Source organism: Zootermopsis nevadensis, unplaced genomic scaffold, assembly GCF_977971745.1.
Source record: "Zootermopsis nevadensis isolate Lab colony 2312 unplaced genomic scaffold, Znev_1.0 Znev_ptg000021l, whole genome shotgun sequence".
NCBI classification, from domain to species: domain Eukaryota; kingdom Metazoa; phylum Arthropoda; class Insecta; order Blattodea; family Termopsidae; genus Zootermopsis; species Zootermopsis nevadensis.
The window spans coordinates 13,962,803-13,985,221 of NW_028259153.1; the positions used below are offsets into that span (position 1 = coordinate 13,962,803).

Genomic DNA, 22,419 nt, shown 5'->3' on the forward strand with positions numbered 1-22,419 from the left:
ATTACTGTACTCCCATCTCCTAACTTGCTTCTTTCGTTCATTTATGATGCTTCTCGTATATAATCTTTTACATAGTCGCCCCATCTTCATCTCGGCGAGTCTTGATGCTTGTCAGAACATTTAACGGTGTCTGAGACGACGACGGAAAGAAACCATTATGTTCTGCTCGAGTTCGAATCCACATTCTCGGGAACGAAGATCGCATTCACCGTCACACTTCAGTGACTTCCATTACCGGACTTCTTGTTCATTATGACTTGTGTGTTGCACAGGGGTTGTACGAATGTTTCCCGTCAAGAAGACTTTTTGAACTGCTTATCGCATCATCATGTAGGCGAAATAAATGTTGCCTACTGTTCAGATGCGGTATGCAAGTGAATGGAATGAGAAAAACCATGAGATGAAGGAATTTTTCAATCACGAACTATGGTTTTGTTTCTATAAGTATTGATAAAAGAAAGGAAATACAAATGTTTGTAATTTTGGTGTAGCTTTAATGGGGGAAATAAGTTCGCGTAGAGTTTTGTTGTGGAGACCACTTGAAAATGATCCCTTGGAAGACCAGGAAGGAGAGGATAGTATTGAAATGGTTGTGTTTTAAATATCGCCTTGATTGAAGTGATTCAGTTTTCAATGGTGGCTTTAATTAGTAGGAGCGTCGAAGCTTCCGTTTCTGCTGTATGACTGCAGTTAAAAGTTTGTTGTTGGAGCCCCTTTCTTGTTAAGAGGGTCGTATTATTACAGTGGCACTGCTCATATTGTTGGGATGGAGGAATCAACCAGCAGTTATGGAATATAGCGCAGTATATTAATTCTTAGCAGTTTAAATCACAAGGCTTATTTAATTTTGTCTAATCTATATTTTACTTCACAGAAGAAAAAGTTTTCATCACAAAATAATTTGGTTAATGCTAATCAGATAAGGAGTCACTGTGTATTCTTAGAAACAGGAAACCTATAAATACACTCTGTGTGCAGAACGCAGAATGACTGAATGTTAAAACAGGTGGCATTGCTTTGTTTTTAATGGTTGGGGACGAGCGTGCTGTTTCGTACTCAAGTGTCTTCTATCTTCAGTTTTGTTTGGATCCTGTTAAGATGAATTCGTCTTTGGATAGATATGAGCCCGGCTCTATAAAATTCCGTCTGTTCGCGAGGCAGTCATATGTTTATGATAGTGGTCTGTTTGAGAAAATAATTGGTCACAAAGTGGATAATTACATTTGGAAATGTTAATTTTGCTGTAGCTGACAGCCGACAATTGGATTTCCTTCAGCCTATATACTTTGTTTAACCAATCGATTAGGTTGGAAATTGTATCACAAATGGTCAGATTCATTTGTATAATGTTAACAACACATGACTTGGAATGTGGAATGGGCGTAGGTGCTGGCAGGCACGGTCTGTTTATCTCCTTAGCACTTTTTTAACGAAGGCCATTTCCCGAACCAGCAATTTAGTAATTCCTGTTATTATTTATGTTGGTCAGTTCCTCGAGCTTTTTTTACTGATCTAGGACGTCTACCTAGTTCTGAAAATCAGTTTCCTCCCCTGGGCCATGCACACTGTTCTGCAAAACACTTAATAACTGTGCATTTGTGTTTGCTTTGTAGGTGTACAAAGGGCTGGATATAATTACGAATAAAGTGACGGCCGAAGAACGACTTCTGGCGCCACATCATTTGTTGGACATCGTGGAGCCGCTGCAACGTTTCACCGTAGTAGATTTCCGGAACAGAGCTCTGCCTGTAGTATCCTTATTGTTCAAGTACATACACCACTAACACGTAATCTTTAATTTGTAAATACATATTAACTGTAGAGATTATGTTGCATATAATGATAAATAAGATTTGTACGAATATAATTTGGTAAGGTTATGGAATGAATCTGTTGCGACTGTTTGCGTGTCTCTTTTTTATTACCACCTCTGTTTCTGTCTTCCCTTATCTACATATGGGACTAGTGACCCTCCTGAGGCTTTCTACGTCATCTTACTTCTTAGTAATATTTTCCCTGTTCAGTCTACACACAGTGATTTCGAACAGAAAAATCCCTGCTTTTGCTCGTTGCAGTCGGTAGACAATCACTAAACTGTTTTGCGTCAAATTGTACGTCTGTGGGATGCAAATGTATTGATGAGAAGTTTTTCATTGGTTTCGTCTTGCATTATTGTTCTTAACTAAAAAAAATAGATAGAGAAGTTGATGCAGGATGGTAAATTACCAGTGATTGTGGGAGGCACCAATTATTATATCGAGTCACTGTTGTGGAAAGTTCTAGTGGAGAATCCAGTAAAACAGATGAAGTTGCCCGGTGACGATGAGGAAACACACAGTGATGGTTCAAGTGATGGTGGAACACTGAAAGAACATGTCGCTGACAATACTGAGTCATTGTCTGTAAAGCAGATAGTGCTTGATGGTAATAGCTGTGGTGATAAGCTCCAGGATGTCACCTGTCAAAATGAGGATCTTGATAAACGTAGTTTTGTTTCGAAGTGTGGAAAGAGAGCTTTGGATTGTGGTGACGAGGTCCAAAATATCAAGTGTCAAGCATGTGGCGTGGGGTTGAAACCCTTTGATACTGGATGTCAAATAAAAGTGCACAGTGAAGAGAGGCAGGCACAAGATGGGCAAGAAGTGAACTGTGTTTTAGAGGGGCCAAATCTGAAGAGTACCGAGTGTCATAAAGAAGTGGACTGTCGTAGTTCTGACTCTACCGAAACCCAGAATTCAGTATTCTGTGAAAAGAATGATATAGAGCTTACTCGAAACGAGAACATTGAGGAAGGCATAGACCGTGGTGGTGATATGCCAAAGCCAGTCATACAGAGCCAGTCGCATAGTGGAAATGTTGGTAGAGACCATGTTGATGAAAGCAGAAGTATGCTCAGAGAGAAAAGTCTCGACGGCTGCCCGGTGGGTAGTGCAGAATTAAGTAGTATGCGTACCAACGTAAAAGTGTGCTGTAAAACTGAAGTTATGGAGGAAGTGGAAAGTGTCACTAATGAGCAGGTAGTAAGCTTGCATAACAAGAATCCAGAAATTGAGGTAGATACTGAGCTAGTGTATGAGCGTGACAGGAAGAGGATGCTGGAGGCACTGAATGACGAGAACACAGAAAGTAAGAAGTTGAGAGTGCAGGGTGTTACTGTGGATTTGATGGATGAGGCCGCCCTGGAACATTTGCCAAGTCCGCAGCTGTATGAGAGGCTACAAGCGGTGGACCCTGACATGGCACAAAGTCTTCATCCCAACAATAAACGCAAGATCATAAGGTGAGTAGAATCAGTCAACAGTCTTCCTCTCCAGTCTGGTCCAGTTTGCTGTACAGAATCATTCAAATCGTTTGGTAATATATAGCCTGCACTTTAGATAATTCTTACACTTTTGGGTGGGAGACTTAAAGACAAAAGATTTTTGACTGAATGGTAACTGGTATTACTGTCACCCACTGATGCGTCTTTTGCTTAAGAATACGTTTCATCATTCGGGCCAGCAAAGCGTGCTGCCAGACGCGTGTCCAATATATTTTTTTTCCTCTTTAGAATTTGTCCCGCTTTGGCAGGGTCTGCTTGATCTATGGGACATTTGGTAGGACTCCTTGGTCGAGTGATCAGCTCGTCGCAAGGCCTCTACACACAAAGACGCGGACAAACATCCATGTCTTGAGTGGGATTCGAACCGAATATAAATATTTTACTACGTACATTCATTACTTTTATTAATATACGTCGCTACTTCAGTAATATAGGGCCTAGTCCTCGTGCTGTAGGATTCGTCTGTTCTTCAGTAATCATTAATCCGTCATTGACATGGAGCTCATGGAATTATCACACTTCGAACACGAACGGAAACGCCATTTCTGTCACTAATAACTTCAGTAGCGTAAATTGCACCTTCAGTAACTATTTTCTTTCGGAATCTTAAGAACATACAGTCGCCGTCGCCTTCATGCTGTGCTTTCAGCAGACTCAGTTCTCTCTTCCTGTGCAAGGTTCTCTGTGTTACGAGCAATTAGGCCGACTTGATCATTGTGCAGGTAACACATTACCTTTCTTCTTTTACCGTTAGCACTAATGTGTACCTTTCATAGTCCAGTTTGACTTGATATTAATTGAGAAAGTCGGTTGGTACACAAAGTCCCACTTGTTTTTAATTGTTCAGATGTTAACGACACTGATTCTGATGAGTCTCCGTAAATGGTACACACTATCACAGCTAGGTTTCGGACGTTTCGGCTGTTTGATGTGAAAGCTTCCTGTATGGAAATTTTCTGTCATGGGAAAGAGTTTAGGAAATTGTTACACGGGGGTTGGACTTCTGAGGCCACAGTCTTCATGCACACTGTACATAGTGTTTACTTTTGTTTAACGTTTCCTCCTGCACCATTACACACGCCGAAGGTGCACTTAATGATATTACTTTTGAGTTTCGACGCGTTTCTTACATTTCATCAAATTGTCGAATTAGTTGATTCCATAATATAAGAAACTTCTCAAATAGTATTTTATATCAGTAAATTTGAAGACTAACAAATGCTTTGCTGACTGCAAATCTGTCCGCCCGGCTTCGACCGCAGTGACTGAACGGGAAAAACGTGCGGGTCTCGCATGGGGATTGAAACTAACTTCCAGGCTCTCACGCCATTATCCAGCGAAAGACAAAATGGGCTGTATTGCAAGACAAGCCATCACTTGCAGGAGTTAAAGGCGAACTGACGTCCTCACGCGGGCACCAAGAAGTGTAACCTGTAAGCTTGTCCGCGTTGTTTTAGATCCCGAGATTTCAGTAGAGAATCGCTACGATTGACTGGCCGTGGATCTCGAAACCATTTCTTGTCCGACTTCCTGGTTCATGTACGAGGTGTGAACGAATGTGCGCCAATAAACACCGCATCTCCTCTGCAAAAGAGGGAACTCGGCAGCTGAACAGACCAGCTGTGTTCGTGTATCGACACAAAGCACTGCAGAGTTCTTAGCTTAGCTATAGTCGTGCAACTTAGAAAAAAACCTGCTGTGTAGGGTTTGAGGTTTCAAACTCACCGCCTTGAAGATGGAGGCAGCAAGAACCTCTGAAACGTTGGTAAACTTCTACCAGACTACACGGCGCAACAACCCAGAAGACAGCCATCTTCAAACTCACCGCCACGAAAACTTCAGTCAGGATAGCCGATCTCTGGGTCAAGATTTGAACCTGGATACGAAACAGAAGTGTTCACTACTCGGCCATGATGTTTAGCTTTGTAATGCGGGATCATAAATTGCCCTCTTTGGCCCAAACATTTTCCTAAACGCTTTGTTTTCAAATGTTTGTGATTTATGTTTCTCTGTCGAAGTATATAAAAAACTGACTCATGCAGTTGAAATACAATTGTTAAATAACGTCTTGTGGTTATGTGTGCGTCTTCAAAGGAGATTCATTGACCTGTCCCAGTTCTCTCTGACGTGAATTTAAATAGCAAACAGTTTGGAGTATCGGTCCTTGGAGGGAGTATCGTATCCAAACTCAAGCGGATTTATGTAACTTGTTGCTATCAGTCTGATTAAAGGAAGGTCATCTTCAGGCACGTGTGACCAAAGTGCGGCCGTTGGAATTCAGGCACAGCGCTTTGATGAGGAAAAGTGACTCTACTCCGTGATACAATGAGATCTGAAGGTGGATATAGTATGCTTCCCCGAAACGTTGCTGGCTGCCTACCTGCAAGAATAGATGTCGTTACCACTCAGAATAACATCGACTTCTATGCTGCAGTATCTGCCTTAATCATGTGAGATCCATTTATCTGGTCAAATAATTACCCGGTTTGATAGTGGTTCATCAAAGATTGGAGATTTTCACGTTGATGAAGACGTCGATTTTAGTCTTCTGGGTTGTGACGGCCTGTAATTTCATATATTGTTTCCAACGTTTCGGGGGAACATATTGCCTCCATCTTCAGGGGTGAAGGTTAATGTATCTGGGCCTAGGTCGCCAAGTGCACTAGTCTTTTTTCCCTCATATGAAATGTTCCGCCCAAAATTTTGTGTGGAATTTTCAATTTCCCCATGCGTGTTACATGGATGAGCTCGTTGAAGAAGTTAAATATTTTAAATGCCTTCGGTGTATCAAACTTTATGTAACTTGTTACCTCTGGGTGTAGACTGTTTAGCTTGAGTTCGATTTCTGTTTGTTGCGATGGCATGTTTTCACCCTCCACGTCTTTATGGTATGATGCTGTCCAGGAGAATATCTTTATAACTGTAACGATCTCGAAAGCGACCTTTTGGAAGAACCTGAAACAAAGAGGAGTACACACTTTAAGTACACGTGGTGTAGGATTTTGTATCTTATATCGTCCCTGATCATGAACTCAGGACGTGAGGGTGTACACTTCGTTATCACAGAATTTCCGGAAAAGCTGTTCGCAGGCCATTTCTTTATCACTACAAGGTGTGCCGAATCGTATCAGTATGACTGCCGATAAGGCTCAGGAATTGGGTCGGGTTAATGACTTGGCCCTCAGCACACCTGAAAATATCAGCACAAAGTGTTCTTTGTTATATTGAAACTCGGGTTTGTTCGCCCCTTACGCCCCTGATTATATAACAGTCTCAGTAACATTGGTAGGTAACTGAATGTCTTACTAAGTAACGGACTTTGTAACTGAGTAACTTACTAAGTAACTGACACACAACCTAGGCTAACTTAAAAAGCTGACCTCTAATTAGAAAACTTACATCCTAATTACCTGTGTTACTACGTGAAATTTGAGGTTATCACGGCGGTGAAGATTTAATGGTAGTCTTTGTTGTGACTCCGTGGCCTGCAAAAAGCCTGTCTGAAACGTCGGTAAACTTTTACCAGAGTACACGGCACAACAACCCATAAGACAGCCTTTTTCATACTCCGCCCTGAGAACCTGAAATCTCACTTCGTAATTTCTTGATTATCAGAGCGACTTCTAGTTTCTGAAGAAGGACTCTGTCCCATTGAATCGATTAGGCGTAGGAAATATGACAAAAACTGTTGCCGTTGTCTCTCTCTCAAGGTCTTCAATTCGGACCGCTATCGGTTTTGCGTGAAGGACATGATCAGTATTCTTTGTCGTCAGGAGAAACCTTGCGCACTTCGTGATGTGACACACGTGTGGGGAAATGTCACGGGGGCGAGGCCCACTGCAAGGCCACTAGCACGTCAATGAATCGTGCGGAGCCGGCCGGCGTTGTCATAGCTGGTCGAACCTTTTCGACCTTCCTTCCAAATGAAAAGGAAAAGCGTACAAAGGTCATGGAATAAACAGTGCGTGCAATTTTTAATTGTTTTAAATGACTTTCATAGAGCATCCATTAATCTAGTTTATTTACCGGGCGGCCCAAAACGAATGACGTGATATTACTACTGTACCGATTTAAGTTTACCTGGATTTGGTCTTGAAACAGTATGTATTCAAGAAATACGCAACGTTTGTTGCTGTTTAGGAAAGAAAAGTTTGTGGCCGTGCAGAATTGTGCAGTTATTTGTACGTATTTTTCTGCGTATTTAGTTTTCCGTCGTGTGACAGTTACTAATGGACGTTTAAAGGCAGGCAACGCTGAATAAGCACAGAAGCAAACAAATATACCACCCTCTCTCCGAATTAGGTAGTGCTCGTTTCGAATCCAAGCAGGGTTGGACACTTCCTCAGACGAGCTTCAGGCCGTTATTTATGAGAGATAATAACGGCCGGATAGTTTACACTCCAACCTTCTACGCTTTCTTAATTATCATGTCTTCTACGAGATACAACTTACAGCGAATTACGAGGCAGAGGGCTGTATATGTTAGTTAAGTGGCCCTGGATACAAAACTGCCATCCACAGTTACGTTTTGTGTAACTTCGATCTGTGGAAGGGAAAACAGCGCATTTTGTCCTCGCCAGGACTCGAAGTACGCTCTGCGGAATGTAGATCTGCATCTTATTGATCTCATGAGTATGACTACGAAGCATGGTATAAACAGCTGACATTTTCGAGTTTACAAGTTGTATACTTCTGTTGTGCTTGCCCACAGACTGAAGATTATCGGTTGGCATTTATGAAATATACCTTTGTTCAGAACCTCCTTTTCGAGTTTTCGTTATGCCCCATCTTCAAAATCACTTAAGGGATGTAAGGTTGAAGGCTGTGAGTGTTTAGTGTGGGAGAGTGTCTGAACTAAAATTTGTCAAACATACCTAGTTTCTATTCTCTGTCGGTCCATAACAATCACTAATTTATGCTAAGTAAGTATCAAATCGGGCTATACACACAGTAGATACTAGTTTTAAGCGACTTATAGCACAAAACGAAGTATGAGCTGTACTTCAGTACTGTATACGTACGTTTCCCAAATGCTATCCTTCAGTACGTCGTTTGTATTCACATTTCGAGGCGTTTTTGTAAAGCCAATAAATAGCAATCGCATTCAGGCAAAGATTTCGTGTGTATTTATAAAATTTCTTTTAATATACGTTGCTTCGTAAAATGTCTCAGGCAAAAGTTGCAGAGCCTCGTAAAATCTATTATTTTTTTTCGTGCTCTAATTCTTGTATGATAAGACAGCAGTTTTTAGAAAACTGATAAAGGTCAAGTTGTACTTTATGTGATTTTAAGGTTATGTTGGACCGATACGGTTCAAAACGAAAGTCACTCGACAACTTTTAGAGTAGGCTTTCGTCTTATACACCATTTCATCAGTTCTTACGTAAATTCGGCAATCTAGAAGCTGACAGACAGACAGACAGACATGCCCGACTTCTCCGGATAGCATTCACGACATGCACACTATTTTTCATGAAAATCTGCCGCTTTATTAAAATAATTATCAAGAGGACACGCGGGCACAACGTGCCATTAAGCCTGCGTTTCTTTAAAAAGAGAAGTAAGCAGGTTATAGGTTTCTGTGAGAAAAGTATGGAATCCCAATTATAAAGCGGAGTTAGGTTTCTTACATGCCTTATCACGCTTCGGCCATTTCACCTCCCAGGAAACAGGCAATGTCAATTTTATAGAAATTTGAGGGCGGCCCAGGGTTGGTCTAGACCAGTGGTTGCTAACAGATGTGCCGTGAAATCCAGGGCTGCCGTAGACACCTTCAAAGGAAGCCTCAGAAATTTAAATACCTAATTGTTTTTATTAGACCGCCACGGTGGTCTAGCGGTTAGAACGCTGGCCTTGTAATCCTGGGGTCTCGGGTTCGATTCCCGGCGGTGCCCGAATTTATAACTTGTGTTGGCCAAGGCCGTGGTCTAGGCAACTCGGAGTTTTCCTCCGGGGGCTTCCCCGGTTTCTCCGTGGCATCCCAACAATTACTCCATTCACACACAGAAGAAGGCAATGGCAAACCACGTCTAGATCATCTGCCAAGAACGTATATGAACAGGTCCCAGTCCGAGAAAAGGATGGAAGGACCCTGTTCATATGGACCTGTCGTCAGACAGAACACTAATAAATAATAATTGTTTTTATTGGGATTAATTATGTTTTTGATTTACTCGGCTCTCTCCATATTACTCATTTCACTGCTGTGATTTATTTATATCAGTTCAGGACTGTCAAGTGTTGTGTTTTCTTGAGAAATTTGCAATGATAGGCAATGTGATGTGGATGTTACAGAGTATGGAATGTGTGTTCAGGATGCCGACAGTGGAAGAAAGTTGAAAACAACGTGTCTAAACACAACAGGATTTGAATTCAGTAGTCACTGACCGGCTCAACTGTACCGTCATTTTTCACAGTTCATAATACTCATCATTGTATCCAGAAACATTGTAGCAAAGTTGTGGGACATGACGTGTGCTTGAACATTGCATATGGGCGTGGCGCGGGCTGGTGAAAGTGCGCTCCGGGCCTGGTGTCAGTTGAATATGCAGACATCCTACAATAGCCGACGGGGCGTCTGCCAACTGAAGCTGTCATTTGTTATTTGGACTGATAATAGTCAAAGGACAGGCGGAGTAAAATTTCCATTGTGAATACATTCTGTTGAATGGTTTTCTGGTCTAATAACGAGGAACAAGAAGTTCTGGGGAGAATATGAGGCCACTGTCCTTTTATATACTTGAATTTGAAAATAGAGGCTAGTAGAAATGTTAAATTATGAATTACACAAATTCTTGATCTGAGAACAATTTTCACCCTAGGCTAAGGCCACCCACCCAGTGGATACCGGAAGCTGATTCCCCAGGAGCAAAGCGGTCAGGTTGTGAAACTTACCACTCACCCCCACTTAGTACGAAGTTATGAATGCGTTGAGCTGTACTTTCGCTCCTGCATGGCGTGGTACTTAATTCATCATAGGGACTACTTTCTTTACCTTTAATTTATAACCTTGAAAGGCCGATTCTTCTCTTCTTTGTTAGTGTCTTTCTTAGATTCATTCTTTCATTACTTTTTGTGTATTTATTTACTTTGTTTCTTTCCCTCAGTTACAATTTTTGTATTTTTCTTTATAAGCAAAATAATTCTTTTTTTTTAAATGATACAAATTATTTTTGCAGTATATCTGATGCCCATTTGCAGATGAGTGTCTGTTATTACGCCGAACGCCTCGCTATTAGCAAACTGGCGGTACAATGGCAGTGCAGAGAAGTGAAAGTGGCGTGAAAGAATGTGGAAGCTGTCTGTTTCTTGAGACTCGTATATTCTGACTGTCAGTCATGAACCAGAATTAGTTATCTTACGCAGGACTCTGCAAATTATGGCCCGCAGAGCTAATTAACCAGGTCTGCAAGATTGCACCAAGTTTTAACATTTTATTCGATATTTTGCTGAATATTAAAATCAAGGCGTTCGGGAATCACATGAACATTTACAGTAGATTCTGATTATAAGGAATACGAAATTTTGGGTTGCGATTAAAATGTTGCTGACAAAGAACTTTTATCACAGGTCGTTTTAAATGCGTTTCGTAGTCGCTTTCCATTACAGAGAAAAGTTTATGAAAATTGTTGTTTTCTATTTATGTCTGATTAGGATTAATGCACATTGGAAAAAAAATAAGAGCGAATAAGTTTACTCTTTGGAGAAGCTGACATTTCAAAACTGTTTTCCTTATCACGTAGTTCATTTTTGTACTAATGTGATCCAAGGCCATTGTTGGGCAATAGTGTGGTCCAACAATGACCTTCGGTCATTCTCACTGTGATATTGTAACCAAGATGGTGGAATCACAGGGGTATCCAGGTCTGGTGGGTGAGGCAATGAAAGGCGGCCTGTGGGGCAAAGCCCCAGGTTTAACTAATTCTTGTTTAATGTATTTGTTGGGTGCATTACCTAGGCGTAATCCCCTGAAATGGCCAAGCCGCCCTGGTGGCAAATTCCTTTGGGGGCATTTCAGATCCTTCTGAGGCCTGGATGATCTAACTTGAGATGACAGAGACCCAGGGGTGTTCAGAACAGCGAAGGAAAGGCCATCGAGGCAGTGCCACTGAGGGCAAGCCCTGAGTGCATAGCACGAAATTGAGGCTGCTCGGAAGGGCCAAAGGCTTCTGGGGACCGGTGGCGCTCCAATCCATTGTGGTCGAAGCCCTGGGAGGGCAGAAAATGGTTTCATCCCCGGTGGACTAGGCACAGAATAGAAAGCCTTGGGGCAGAGCTCTAGAAACAGTAAGGGCACGGGCGAGGCCCTAACGAACCAAGCATCTTGGGAAGGGCCTGGGTTGTAAAGCAACCCGCTAAGTAAAAAATTCCAGTTGGGACTAGGGTTCTGGGGAATTACTAGGGAGTGTTCGCAGGGGGTGCAGTACGCACAAGTGGGCATGCGAACATAGCCTAGGTTTTTATATTGGACGCTGTTTTCAAAAGAATTTTCTGGCCTTGTAGTCCAGTCCGCCAACATTTAGAATTTATTGTTCAAGACGCACAGTTGTTTGGAAGTTCGGAGGCATCTGGTGTTACGTATCAAGGCGGTGTCGTGATTATAGTTTAATAATGCCACAAAGATATTACCAAGTGCGCAAAGCTGCACGTCTCCAATCATGCACAGATGTTGAAATTGCTGTAATCTTATCGAGATTCATATTTAAGCACGTGTTACACTACGTGAGCCATAATTGCGGCAAGTGCCACTAATACTTCTGCCTCTTATTATTTTTACTTGAATGTGTGAACATAGAATTAGTGTCATATGAGAGTTTTCATTCTCACTTTCGGTGTTACAGTTGGGATGGCGAAACAAGTAATGCGTACATAATTTTGTTTGGGGGAACATTTTGGAAAAAAACATTTTTTAGAAACAGGAGACTTGTTAGTGTTATTGTCGTGTTGCACGCGCGTTCAAACGAGACCCACTGTGATGTACGGGACAAGCCAGTGGACTTGCCGCCATCACACCACGTGTGTGGCCACGGTCCAACTAGTGCCAAGGCTGATGGCATTTGGCAGTGTCACGTCGATTTATTGTAATGGAGAACCTCGCGTGGTATTGGCGGCAGTGCTTGGTTTGATCGTGGTCTATTTTAAGTCCATTCTCCCTGCTTCCATCTTCAGACAGACAGACGTGTGGTTCCGTTGATCGCAATCCCAGAATATGGAACATGGCTGACACAGGTCCGTATTTAGACGAAGGTTCTGATAAAATGCAAATGTTTGTGGTGATTGTGATGTTAACTGTCTTTTAGATGCTTCAGTCTGCTGTAGGCTATAGAGTGAGGCAAACAACAAATATCAGAAAAATTCTGCATCCTACATGTCCACAGGCAGTGACTAGGCTATGGAATTCACCACAACGTCCATACGGGTTCTGGAGCTCACTCTGGATACCGGGATTCTTTCCTCGGGAATAAAGAAATGAGGGGGTGAACCTAACCACTCACCTCCAGTTAGTGCCGAGGTTAAGAAAGTGTGAAATATAAGCGCATTATCTGCATTTGTACCAATTTAAACCATGAAGATTTCTGTCTTCTGGGTTGTTGCGCTGTGTAGTCTGGTCGATGTCAACCAACATCATATCATCGCCCTGATGACGGAGGCAGTATGACCTCTGAAACGTTGGTTGACATCGACCAGACTACACAGCGCAACAACCCAGAAGACAGAAATCTTCATACTAATTCATCGCCCTGATGACGGAGGCAGTATGACCTCTGAAACGTTGGTTAACATGGACCAGACCACACAGCGCAACAACCCAGAAGACAGAAATCTTCATACTAATTCATCGCCCTGATGACGGAGGCAGTATGACCTCTGAAACGTTGGTTAACATCGACCAGACTACACAGCGCAACAAGCCAGAATACAGAAATCTTCATACTCTGATGATGGAGGCAGTATGACCTCTGAAACGTTGGTAAACATCGACCAGACTACACGGCGCAACAACCCAGAAGACAGAAATCTTCATACTCATCGCCCTGATGACGGAGGCAGTATGACCTCTGACACGTTGGTTAACATCTACCATACTACACAGCACAAGATCCCAGAAGACAGAAATCTTCATACTCATCGCCCTGATGACGGAGGCAGTATGACCTCTGAAACGTTGGTAAACATCGACCAGACTACACAGCGCAATAACCCAGAAGACAGAAATCTTCATACTCATTGCTGTGAAAACCTCAAATCTTACATAAAATTTAAACCATGTTAAATTTATCAAAGTCTTCCCACCACTGCGCTTCCAATAGTACTGTTAACGCATAAAAATATTCATACAGAGTGTTTAGGTATATAAACGCTCTAATTCCAAACAAAATTTCACATGTCTGCCTCCAATTCTTTACTAGTTGGTATTATAAAACCTGAAGAAAAATAGATATTATATTCAGGGCTAATTTGGCCGTCATGTCGATGCTTTTACATTCTAAGAAAAGGAGTTGCCTTAAACAAAAACTGATTTTTTTTTCTAATATCACTATAAAAAATTTCAGGATCCTGTACTAAATGGTGCTAGTGTTGCTGCCAACTCACAAGTTCGCACGGTCGTCATGCTTATATTTATGGTGTTATGAAACTGAAAAAATAATACAAAGTTGGGGTTGTTTCTAGTGGCAAGAAGTCCAGTACACGAATGCGGCCTATCCGTAGGGAGATCGTAGTATGAGGGAAAAGCCCACTGAAAGACGTAAACATGAATGAGATGATACTATTACAGCCGACCTTAATAAATTAAGATGTGGGGATGTGAAATAGATGGAACTAATTCAGGATAATCTCAGATAGACCTGAATGAGAATAACCTGTCTCGAGACCGAGATCCGATCTGAAGACCTCGAGAATTTGAACGTGCGTCTCACCGCGCCACTGTGTTCGTTACTGGAATTACCCACCAAAGGATGCTGGAGTTGCCAACGAAATTCAGATAGAATGAGACCTATCCGGTTCCCCCAATCTTCACGACCCTGAATATCCGGACAATTATGAAAAGGCCATGTGATAATCAAGAAGTCTGGAAAGATAATAGCGTGACCAGGAAGGTGGTGGACACGCTTCCAGTACCTCCCTCCGCTGGATATCCTCCAGAGGAACAAGGCACAAGACGCGATAATAACCGAGGAAAAACGACGGATAAGATTAAGTCGCGTTTCCGATTTCTGTCCGGAAGAAACTTTTTTCATGATTCGGCTGACACATTGGATACGTGACTGAAGTCTTCGTTGTTTAAACCGGTCAGTCCAGAGGAGTGCCGGAATATTTACCTTGAAATCTCACAGTATGCAGGTATAATAATTTCTTATCGCGTTCAGTGCTACATAACCACTAATAAAAGAACCAGTTAGCTAACTGTCTACGTAATTAATAGTAATGTAACCCGAATTGTTTAGCGCTACTAGTACTTAAGCCACTGGACACGACCCTGAGCCAGTTCCGTCCGCAAGATACATCTTAATGTTGTCCTCCCAAATCCATCTCTGTTTTCTGAGTGACTTATATCCTTGCCTTTCTCACTAAATTATGTAGACCCTACTTAGCTTTATTAGAAAGAAGGGAAAGTAGAGAAGGGGTTGAAAGATAGGAAGAGCATGCAGAAGGAGGATAAAAACTAGAATAAGATTAAACGCCATTGTTTCCGTCACCCTCATACCAATATTGTTCAGAACAGTGGTTTCAAAACACTTTTAGCCTGTGCAAAACGTTTGAGGTCCCTCGCCCTGAAACCTCCAAAATGCCTTAAAATGTGATTCGCCATATAAAATATACCGACGATCCTGGAAGGTTTTCATTCTTCATTGGTGTTTGTAATTTAATATAATGTAATTGTTATTGATTTATTGTTTATTTAAGATTCAAATTAAGTCCATTTTTCGGCGCCCCTCCTGGAAAGATTTCTCGGCCCTAAAGGGGCCAAGACTGCCACTTGGAAAACACGGGTTTAGAAAACTGTCATTTGCGAAATTCTCTTTTCCTGATGGCTTGCCTCTGGACGGGTTATTTTAAGAAAACATTCTAGGATTTATAAGATAAAACAAAAGCTCTCGGCATTTGTAGTCGAGAAACGAACCTTGACCTCAAGAATTTGAAACACTACACCGTATCGTTCGGTCGTAGCCTTACAGAAAAATTCGGGTGAGGTGGAGGTATTGAATACTGTATCGCTGACGGAACCTGTCACGATGGCAATAAGAGAACGCTCAATGACCTCTCTTGCAAGGTCTACAGGTGACATTTTCTGCAAGGTTTCGGATAATGTGACAGATATTGAGGAAATGGCCACGTATCTTTTGGAATGTAGGCACTACCAACCTTTTTTTTTGGGGGGGGGGACCTATTTTACAGTTTGCGATAAACGCTGACATATCATTTTAATACCCATAAACCTCTTCTTTCTTTAAAAAAAGGAATGTAGGCCGAAAGCTAGGTTCCTACCTCCAAGGACACACACCACATCTCTGTTACAAAGATTAGTCGGTTAATGTTTAAAGAACCATGGCCGTTTATTCTGAAAACCATAAACTGACTTTTGTTTGTAAAGGATAGAATACAATTATTTACGACTGCGCTGTAAAGTGTTAATCATTGACACTTCGTGAATCAACCTACGTTTCTTGGGAAACCTAAACTGTTAATTATGCTGCGTAAAGCACGTATCTTGCATGCCTGCTTCAGTTCGTGTTGGTACTGGTATCGAATACCAGAATCATGGTGATCAAGTAGTGACATAGATCCTAATCCAGATGTTTCATTCTACCACTGTTTATGAACTGTAATAGCTTATTTAGTGGGCGATCTTGGTTCAGATACCGGCGGTATAGTGATTCTTCCCCAGTCCTCGTTTGGGTCTAAAGCGGTCTGTAAAGAGACGAGCCACTGGATGCTTGGTTCTTTATCTCTTTATGTTCCGTTACTGGAATGGTACCTAGGCGCAGGGGCCTGTATGATGACTTTCAAGGCAAGGGGACCTGCGCGAAAGGATTAATGATTTCGCGCCACGGGAAGTCCTCCAGGGAGTGGTGTGATCATGAACGGCTACCACAAAGCATACGTCAACCCCTGCATATTTACACAATACACTACACTACTGAGGTATTGTACGCGAGTCCCTGTGACGTATGCGGCCAGGGAAGTAACATGTTGCACTACTAGCACATCGAAATATGTCGTGCTTGTTCTAATTTCATGTAAACATTACTGGAAGTTATAAAATAGAGAGTTATAATTCAGTTCAATTCAATTAATTTATTTACGTGTTTGCCAACAGCAAGAAGCCAATAACAGGCAAACACTGATAATACATACAATAATAGTGAAATAATAATGAAAAATAGTACACAAACAGATTAACTAAACTTATACATGTACAATATTAAATATAACAGCCAAATACAAGCAAGCCCAAAAAAGAAACAGTATTATACACAAAGCAAAATAAATGAAGAAATATAAATAAAAACAAGTAATCCACCTAGGGAACACTAATATAATTGTAAAACGTTAAAGAGATATAAAAAACAGATAACGAAGCTAGATCATCTATCAAGACAACCTATCTAGATCATTTCCCTTATTGAGAACGTGGTCTCAAGGGAGACAATGTTTATGCTAAATACGTCCAAAAATTTACATACGTCATTTGCAGCGATGACGCACCTGGCTGAAGGACTATGCCTTAGTGCACTGCTCACACTAAAAGTAGAAAATTCTCTTATTTGCCTCGCCGGCACACGTAAACCAACAGCGTCCATAATGGAATGGCAATTTATTAACAAGAAATAACGCATCGAGATGTCGTCGTCTGGAATAAAGTGTTCTAAAATTTAAAGTAGATAGGATCAATTCATATTTGCGTGGGATATTAAACTGAAAAAATCGGTAATTGCACAAACTGACAAATTTTCTTTGAATATTTTCTAATTTATTAGAATCTGTCTGTGTAAGATTATTCCAAACGACCGAGGCATACTCAAGCTTTGACCTAATTAAAGCATTATATAAAATAATAATAATAATAACATCAGGGAACTGCAGAAGACCGCCATTTTGGGAACTTCATACATCATTCGGAAGACGCTTTCATAAAATAAAATTATATAATACATATGGCACTTGCTAAAAACAATATGGATCCCGGAAATAGCTGCTGCCCTATGTACCTTAGGGACAAGGTCTGTCTCGGGTACATGGAAGTAAATACCCCATAAAGTGGTGAAGAGATGGGATAATAATAATAATAATAATTTGCGCTATGAAACACACAATGGCGCTAGTGACGCTCTTACCCGAGCACATTCGCCGGTAGTCTACAGCGGAATGTCATGAAAATCAGTAATTTGTTGACTCCTGTTTTACTTAATGATGAGTCAAATCGTAACATGATGCGAAGTGGAAGGAGGCGTTGGTGGCCTATTATAAGGCACTATAAGAGCATTAACCTAATCGTCTCTATTGCCGGTTATCCTGACTGAGGATTTTGTGGTTTTCCTTAAACCTCCAGATATGAATGCAAGACTTCCCGAATACGAAAAGTACCATCCATCCAACCGCGATGTTGGGTTTAAAAGAAAATTATGATGGGACATATACAAAGATGACACATGGACATAATCATCCCTTTTTCTTGATTTTCATTACGAAATAAGAAAATAAAGGTCAAAACGTAGCACTAGTAAAAACAGAGTGCAAAATCCCGGTTCAAGACATTTTCAGTCATATTTCCCACAAATATAAGCAACTTTGGGATATTTCAGGTCTGCTGTTATGATATGGATCTGTCTGTATAAACGGAAGTATTTAAAATAAACACAACGTTGTATATTCTTTTCATTATTTTTCAGAAGAAAACGGAAATAAGTTATGGGACTGTTTTGTCACCTTGCTAGATAACGGCCACAAGTGTGGGACCTACATTCAAGCAACCGATTCTGTCTTATTGTGAATGAAATTCATCCTTGAACTCTTCTCTTGCACAGTCAGCAGTCTAAGTGTCAAAGGGTACTTTCAGACTGTTGACATTGCAGATGTGTGATACAGAATTGCCCTCTGCTCAGTCATTAATCTACACCATATATATTTAGAGTTGGGACACACTAAGAGCCAAGTTTGAACTTTGTCTTGTCAAATAAAAGTCACTTGATACTTTACTGTATGTGTACTCCGAGAACCGCTATCTTAAGGTTTGTGGTAATTTTCCTCGGCCCTTCCAGTCGATTACTGTGATCCTTGAAACACGACACAGTATCTTACAACTACGTCTTTCCCAATTTAGGTTTAATGATAAGTTATGTTTGCTTTGAAGCTTTCATGCCGATTGAATGAAATACAATTTTCTGGGGCGATCAGCAGCGGTTATAGTACGTTGACTTGTTTCTTTTTTTTTATCGGGCAGTGACATTTTTTTCTAGACCAGATGTGATCGTTATAACGCCATGACTGGGTCAAATATACTAGTTATGGAACAATCTGTAAAGGAAGAACCTAGGGCCTTCTTTGCTTAATGCATCTGTGTCTGCAGACAGACAACAGCTTATCGTCCTGATAGAGGCAGCAAGGACCTCTGAAACGTTAGTAAATTTTTCCAGACCACACGGCGGTACAGCCCAGAAGACAAAAGTTTTACTATGGCTTGCACGTATGGGACATTCATTTCATTCGTATAATTAAGGTGGCTCATGCTGTGGGGCACCTCATTGGTCAGGTCGCAGTCAGGTCACTGTGGATGAAATATAAAAACTGTTCTTTCGATAGGAATCCTATGGGGAGGACGTGTCCCGGTCAGGTCTAGGGCAGAAAATCTTGGGTCACTCAAGAAGGCAACCTTTGCCCTATGCCCCATGCGTGCCCTCGCCCTCGTCGTTGTAATCGCAGTTTGCGATGCTGAAATAACGCTCGTGTTTCATGGAATCTTTGCAGTCTTTGAAGTAGTATAAGAAATTCACCCTCTTTACACCTTGGTACAAATACCGTATTTTCTCGATTTTTAAAGACACCATAAAATGCAAGACGCACCCTGATTTCAGAAATGTAAAATTGAAATAAAAAATAATTCAGGACTCTGAACTTATGTAACGAAGATCTTTGTGTTTTATGTAGGTCACTTAGTATTGCGAAGTTATTGAAATTAAGGTTACAGTGGGACATGTAGTTCGTTTTAGAGAAACGGGAATAACACACGAAGCGATCACTTGAAATACCGAGACTCGGTTTTGAGAATAAGATGAAAACGGAATTCAACGCAAATATGCAGCAGGTAAGAAGTAGAACGTGTTCAGTGGCGGACTTTTATGTTAGTATTATAACAAAAACTTCTCAGCTTGAGTTGTTCACAATAGCATTTTAGGCTGATTAATTCAAAATGAAGGAGACATGCAGGCCATAGAGCACGCATAAAAAAATAAATACACACGCAATATAGGCAGCAGGTGTCATGCGTGAGTTAGGGGTAATTAAATATATGTTACTCAGGATCACACCCAATAGCGCACTTCGGTAGTAGCTGTATTTAACTTTGGGAATCTATTTTCAGTGTTGCAGTAGTTGCCAACAAATCTTCACACCGATTGGCGCTCCCGGAATGTTTTGCTATCCTGCCATTCTAGGTCTTCTCGGTTACCGCTTTGAGAAAGGCGTCCCCTTCAAAATTCCATGTTCCGTAGCTATTTAATTTGTCTCCCATCCGAGCTAAATGTTCGCCCCATCTTAACTTTGATAATGCCTGTACCTAGTGAGCTGCGTAAGTCATGAAGTTTTTCATTACGTAATATGTGTCATTTACCACTTACTTAATCTTTGTTAAGTGAAACTGTTGTAAGCAGAAACTGAAGGCCTTCAAATCCATTAAGTTCAAGGAGATGTCGGACTTGTAGTGTCGCCTATGCGCGAACTTTGCAAAGGTGTTTCATTCTGTTAGAAATCTTTCACAAATCTTGACTTACATAATTATGGAACTCCTTCACGTATTTAAAATTCAAGGTACCTTTTAATATATTTATTTTGTATTCTCCTCCAATTTCTTTTAATTCTCATTCTTCTTCTTGTTATTCTTACACTTTCCATATTCTCTTTCTTCTGTGTACTTTTCTAATTTTACTATTCTTCTAATTCTTGTTTTAATCCGACTATTTTGTTCTCCCTTTGATGTTATTAGGCGCATTTGCAACAAAGTTGCAAAATTGAGCCTACATACTTTCACAATGTTTGTGTGTCCTTTTCCGTAATTTCCTACTCCTATTTTCTTTCTATTTTTGTCCTGTTCTTTCTTCCACTTCTTATCCTTATTCCCTTGTAATTCTTCCTTCCATCCTTCTCTTCCTCTGCGTTTAATTCTCTTGTTCTTATCCTGCTCATTCTCGTCTATTTCTTGATTATTGTCTTCCAATCTTGTCTACATGACTCGTTCAACCTCGGAATTAATTCTTATAGTATGCAGCCTCTTGAGTCATGATGTAGGGGACCTTGTAGTATGTATGATAAACCCATCGCAAGACCTCTAATGTCACAAGACGGAAGATAAATGGTCGTGCCCAGAATGGGATTGGAACTCACGATCCCATCTTTTGCAAGACATAGGCCCTCTGGCTCCTACCGTATGTCCGAAAGGTTGTCACAGAATTAATTCAGAGTCAGGCTTCATGGGCAAAGAAGCAGGTTCCACTGTGCTGGCCTTCTCAGGGCCACGACAACAACCATACAAAATAGCATCTTCCTATTGCGCGTGAGCTCTAGTGGTCGTGTAGAGTTGGGGCTGCTAAATGTGGCGTGTGACATTATTTATGATGCGAAATTTCACGTGTGAGTGAGTTGTTTTGAGGATGTTTGTGTGCCGAGTCATGTTATCTTTTCATTGCCCAGTGGCTCTCTGACGTGTCGGTTCCATCGAGCGAATATATATTTTCACATCGACCAGTTTTCCGCAGCCACCAATCTTCTTTTGACTCTTATTCCGGAAGTATCGGATTCGAACATCGCCATTTTTTGAAAGATTTATTGGAAGTTTTCTTGAGTCCACCCAATCCATTTCCGCATCCTTCTGGTTCTCTCCCAATCAGTTATTCATATCACCATATCAAATTAGATGCTATAAAATCTCATCACTTGATCTATCATCGTTCTTTCGTAAATAAAATTACAGCTCTAACATTTCTCCATCAGGGATGGCGTTCCGAATTATCTGTTCCTAGTTATCGCGTGACAGTTGAGAATCGTGATGCATTCTTCTGTGAGGAACTTACACAAAGCTCATAAAATTAACCCATAATGGAAAGGTATTTCAGTGTATCCAAACTTATGTTTCACTTCTGAAACTACTCGAAGTACTTCGATGAAATTTTATATTCAGGTGGGAGGGGTTTGTAATGAAGTTACCCGATACGATTTACACACTTTTATTTGTCAGCGTTTCGGGGCCTTTTTAAGTTGACGTAGGCTACCCCTGGTCTCAGAGTAAGTCAGCACGCGCTCTTTTGCAGTGGACGCAGTATTTATTTCAAACGCGTAGGCTAATCGTGTATTATGAACACGACAATATTCTCATACAAAGACTTCTCCTTTTTAAGAGACCTGAAATTCAGATTTCAAATTATGAAGGTTTTTAGTACCTGTGTTTGCCAGTGCATGAAATATAGCTCATATACGCCCTGATGAGGCTTTAATTTCAGAACTACTTCAAAGACGTAATTAATAGACCTGCGTACAACATTCAGTATGTTTCGGGAATTACATGTAAAATAATTGTTATGTCTCAAAAAAGTGTAACATCTCTTCTTAATTAGCTTTGATATAAGGATTTATGACCGTTTGAGGCTTCTCAGTCAGCTTGTTATGTCAGTTACAGGTTATATTTACATCTGTGATAAATAAACATGAATATAGTGAGGATTAAAATTTCGCGAACAACGGGTTTGGAGTCTGTGTATTGCAGAAAGAAGGAAGGAAAAGTGAAAGGAAAGCCGATGCAAAGCAAAACAGGAGGAAGAAAGGAGGAGAGAATGAAAGACAAAGGGGAGGAAGGTACAAAGGAAAAGAATACAGAAAGACGATAA

The 22,419-nt window shown here is 41.0% G+C and overlaps 1 protein-coding gene across 2 annotated transcripts in view; it reads left to right on the forward strand.

Moving 5' to 3' along the window:
* The window catches only part of LOC110831654 (tRNA dimethylallyltransferase), a 63,839-nt gene that overhangs the window by 16,073 nt on the left and 25,347 nt on the right, over nt 1–22,419 (forward strand). For both annotated transcript variants that reach the window (XM_022067894.2, XM_022067895.2), the window contains exons 2-3: nt 1,614–1,751; nt 2,196–3,280. In XM_022067894.2, coding sequence (XP_021923586.1) covers nt 1,614–1,751; nt 2,196–3,280 — 1,223 coding nt within the window. The remainder of the gene's footprint in view (nt 1–1,613; nt 1,752–2,195; nt 3,281–22,419) is intronic.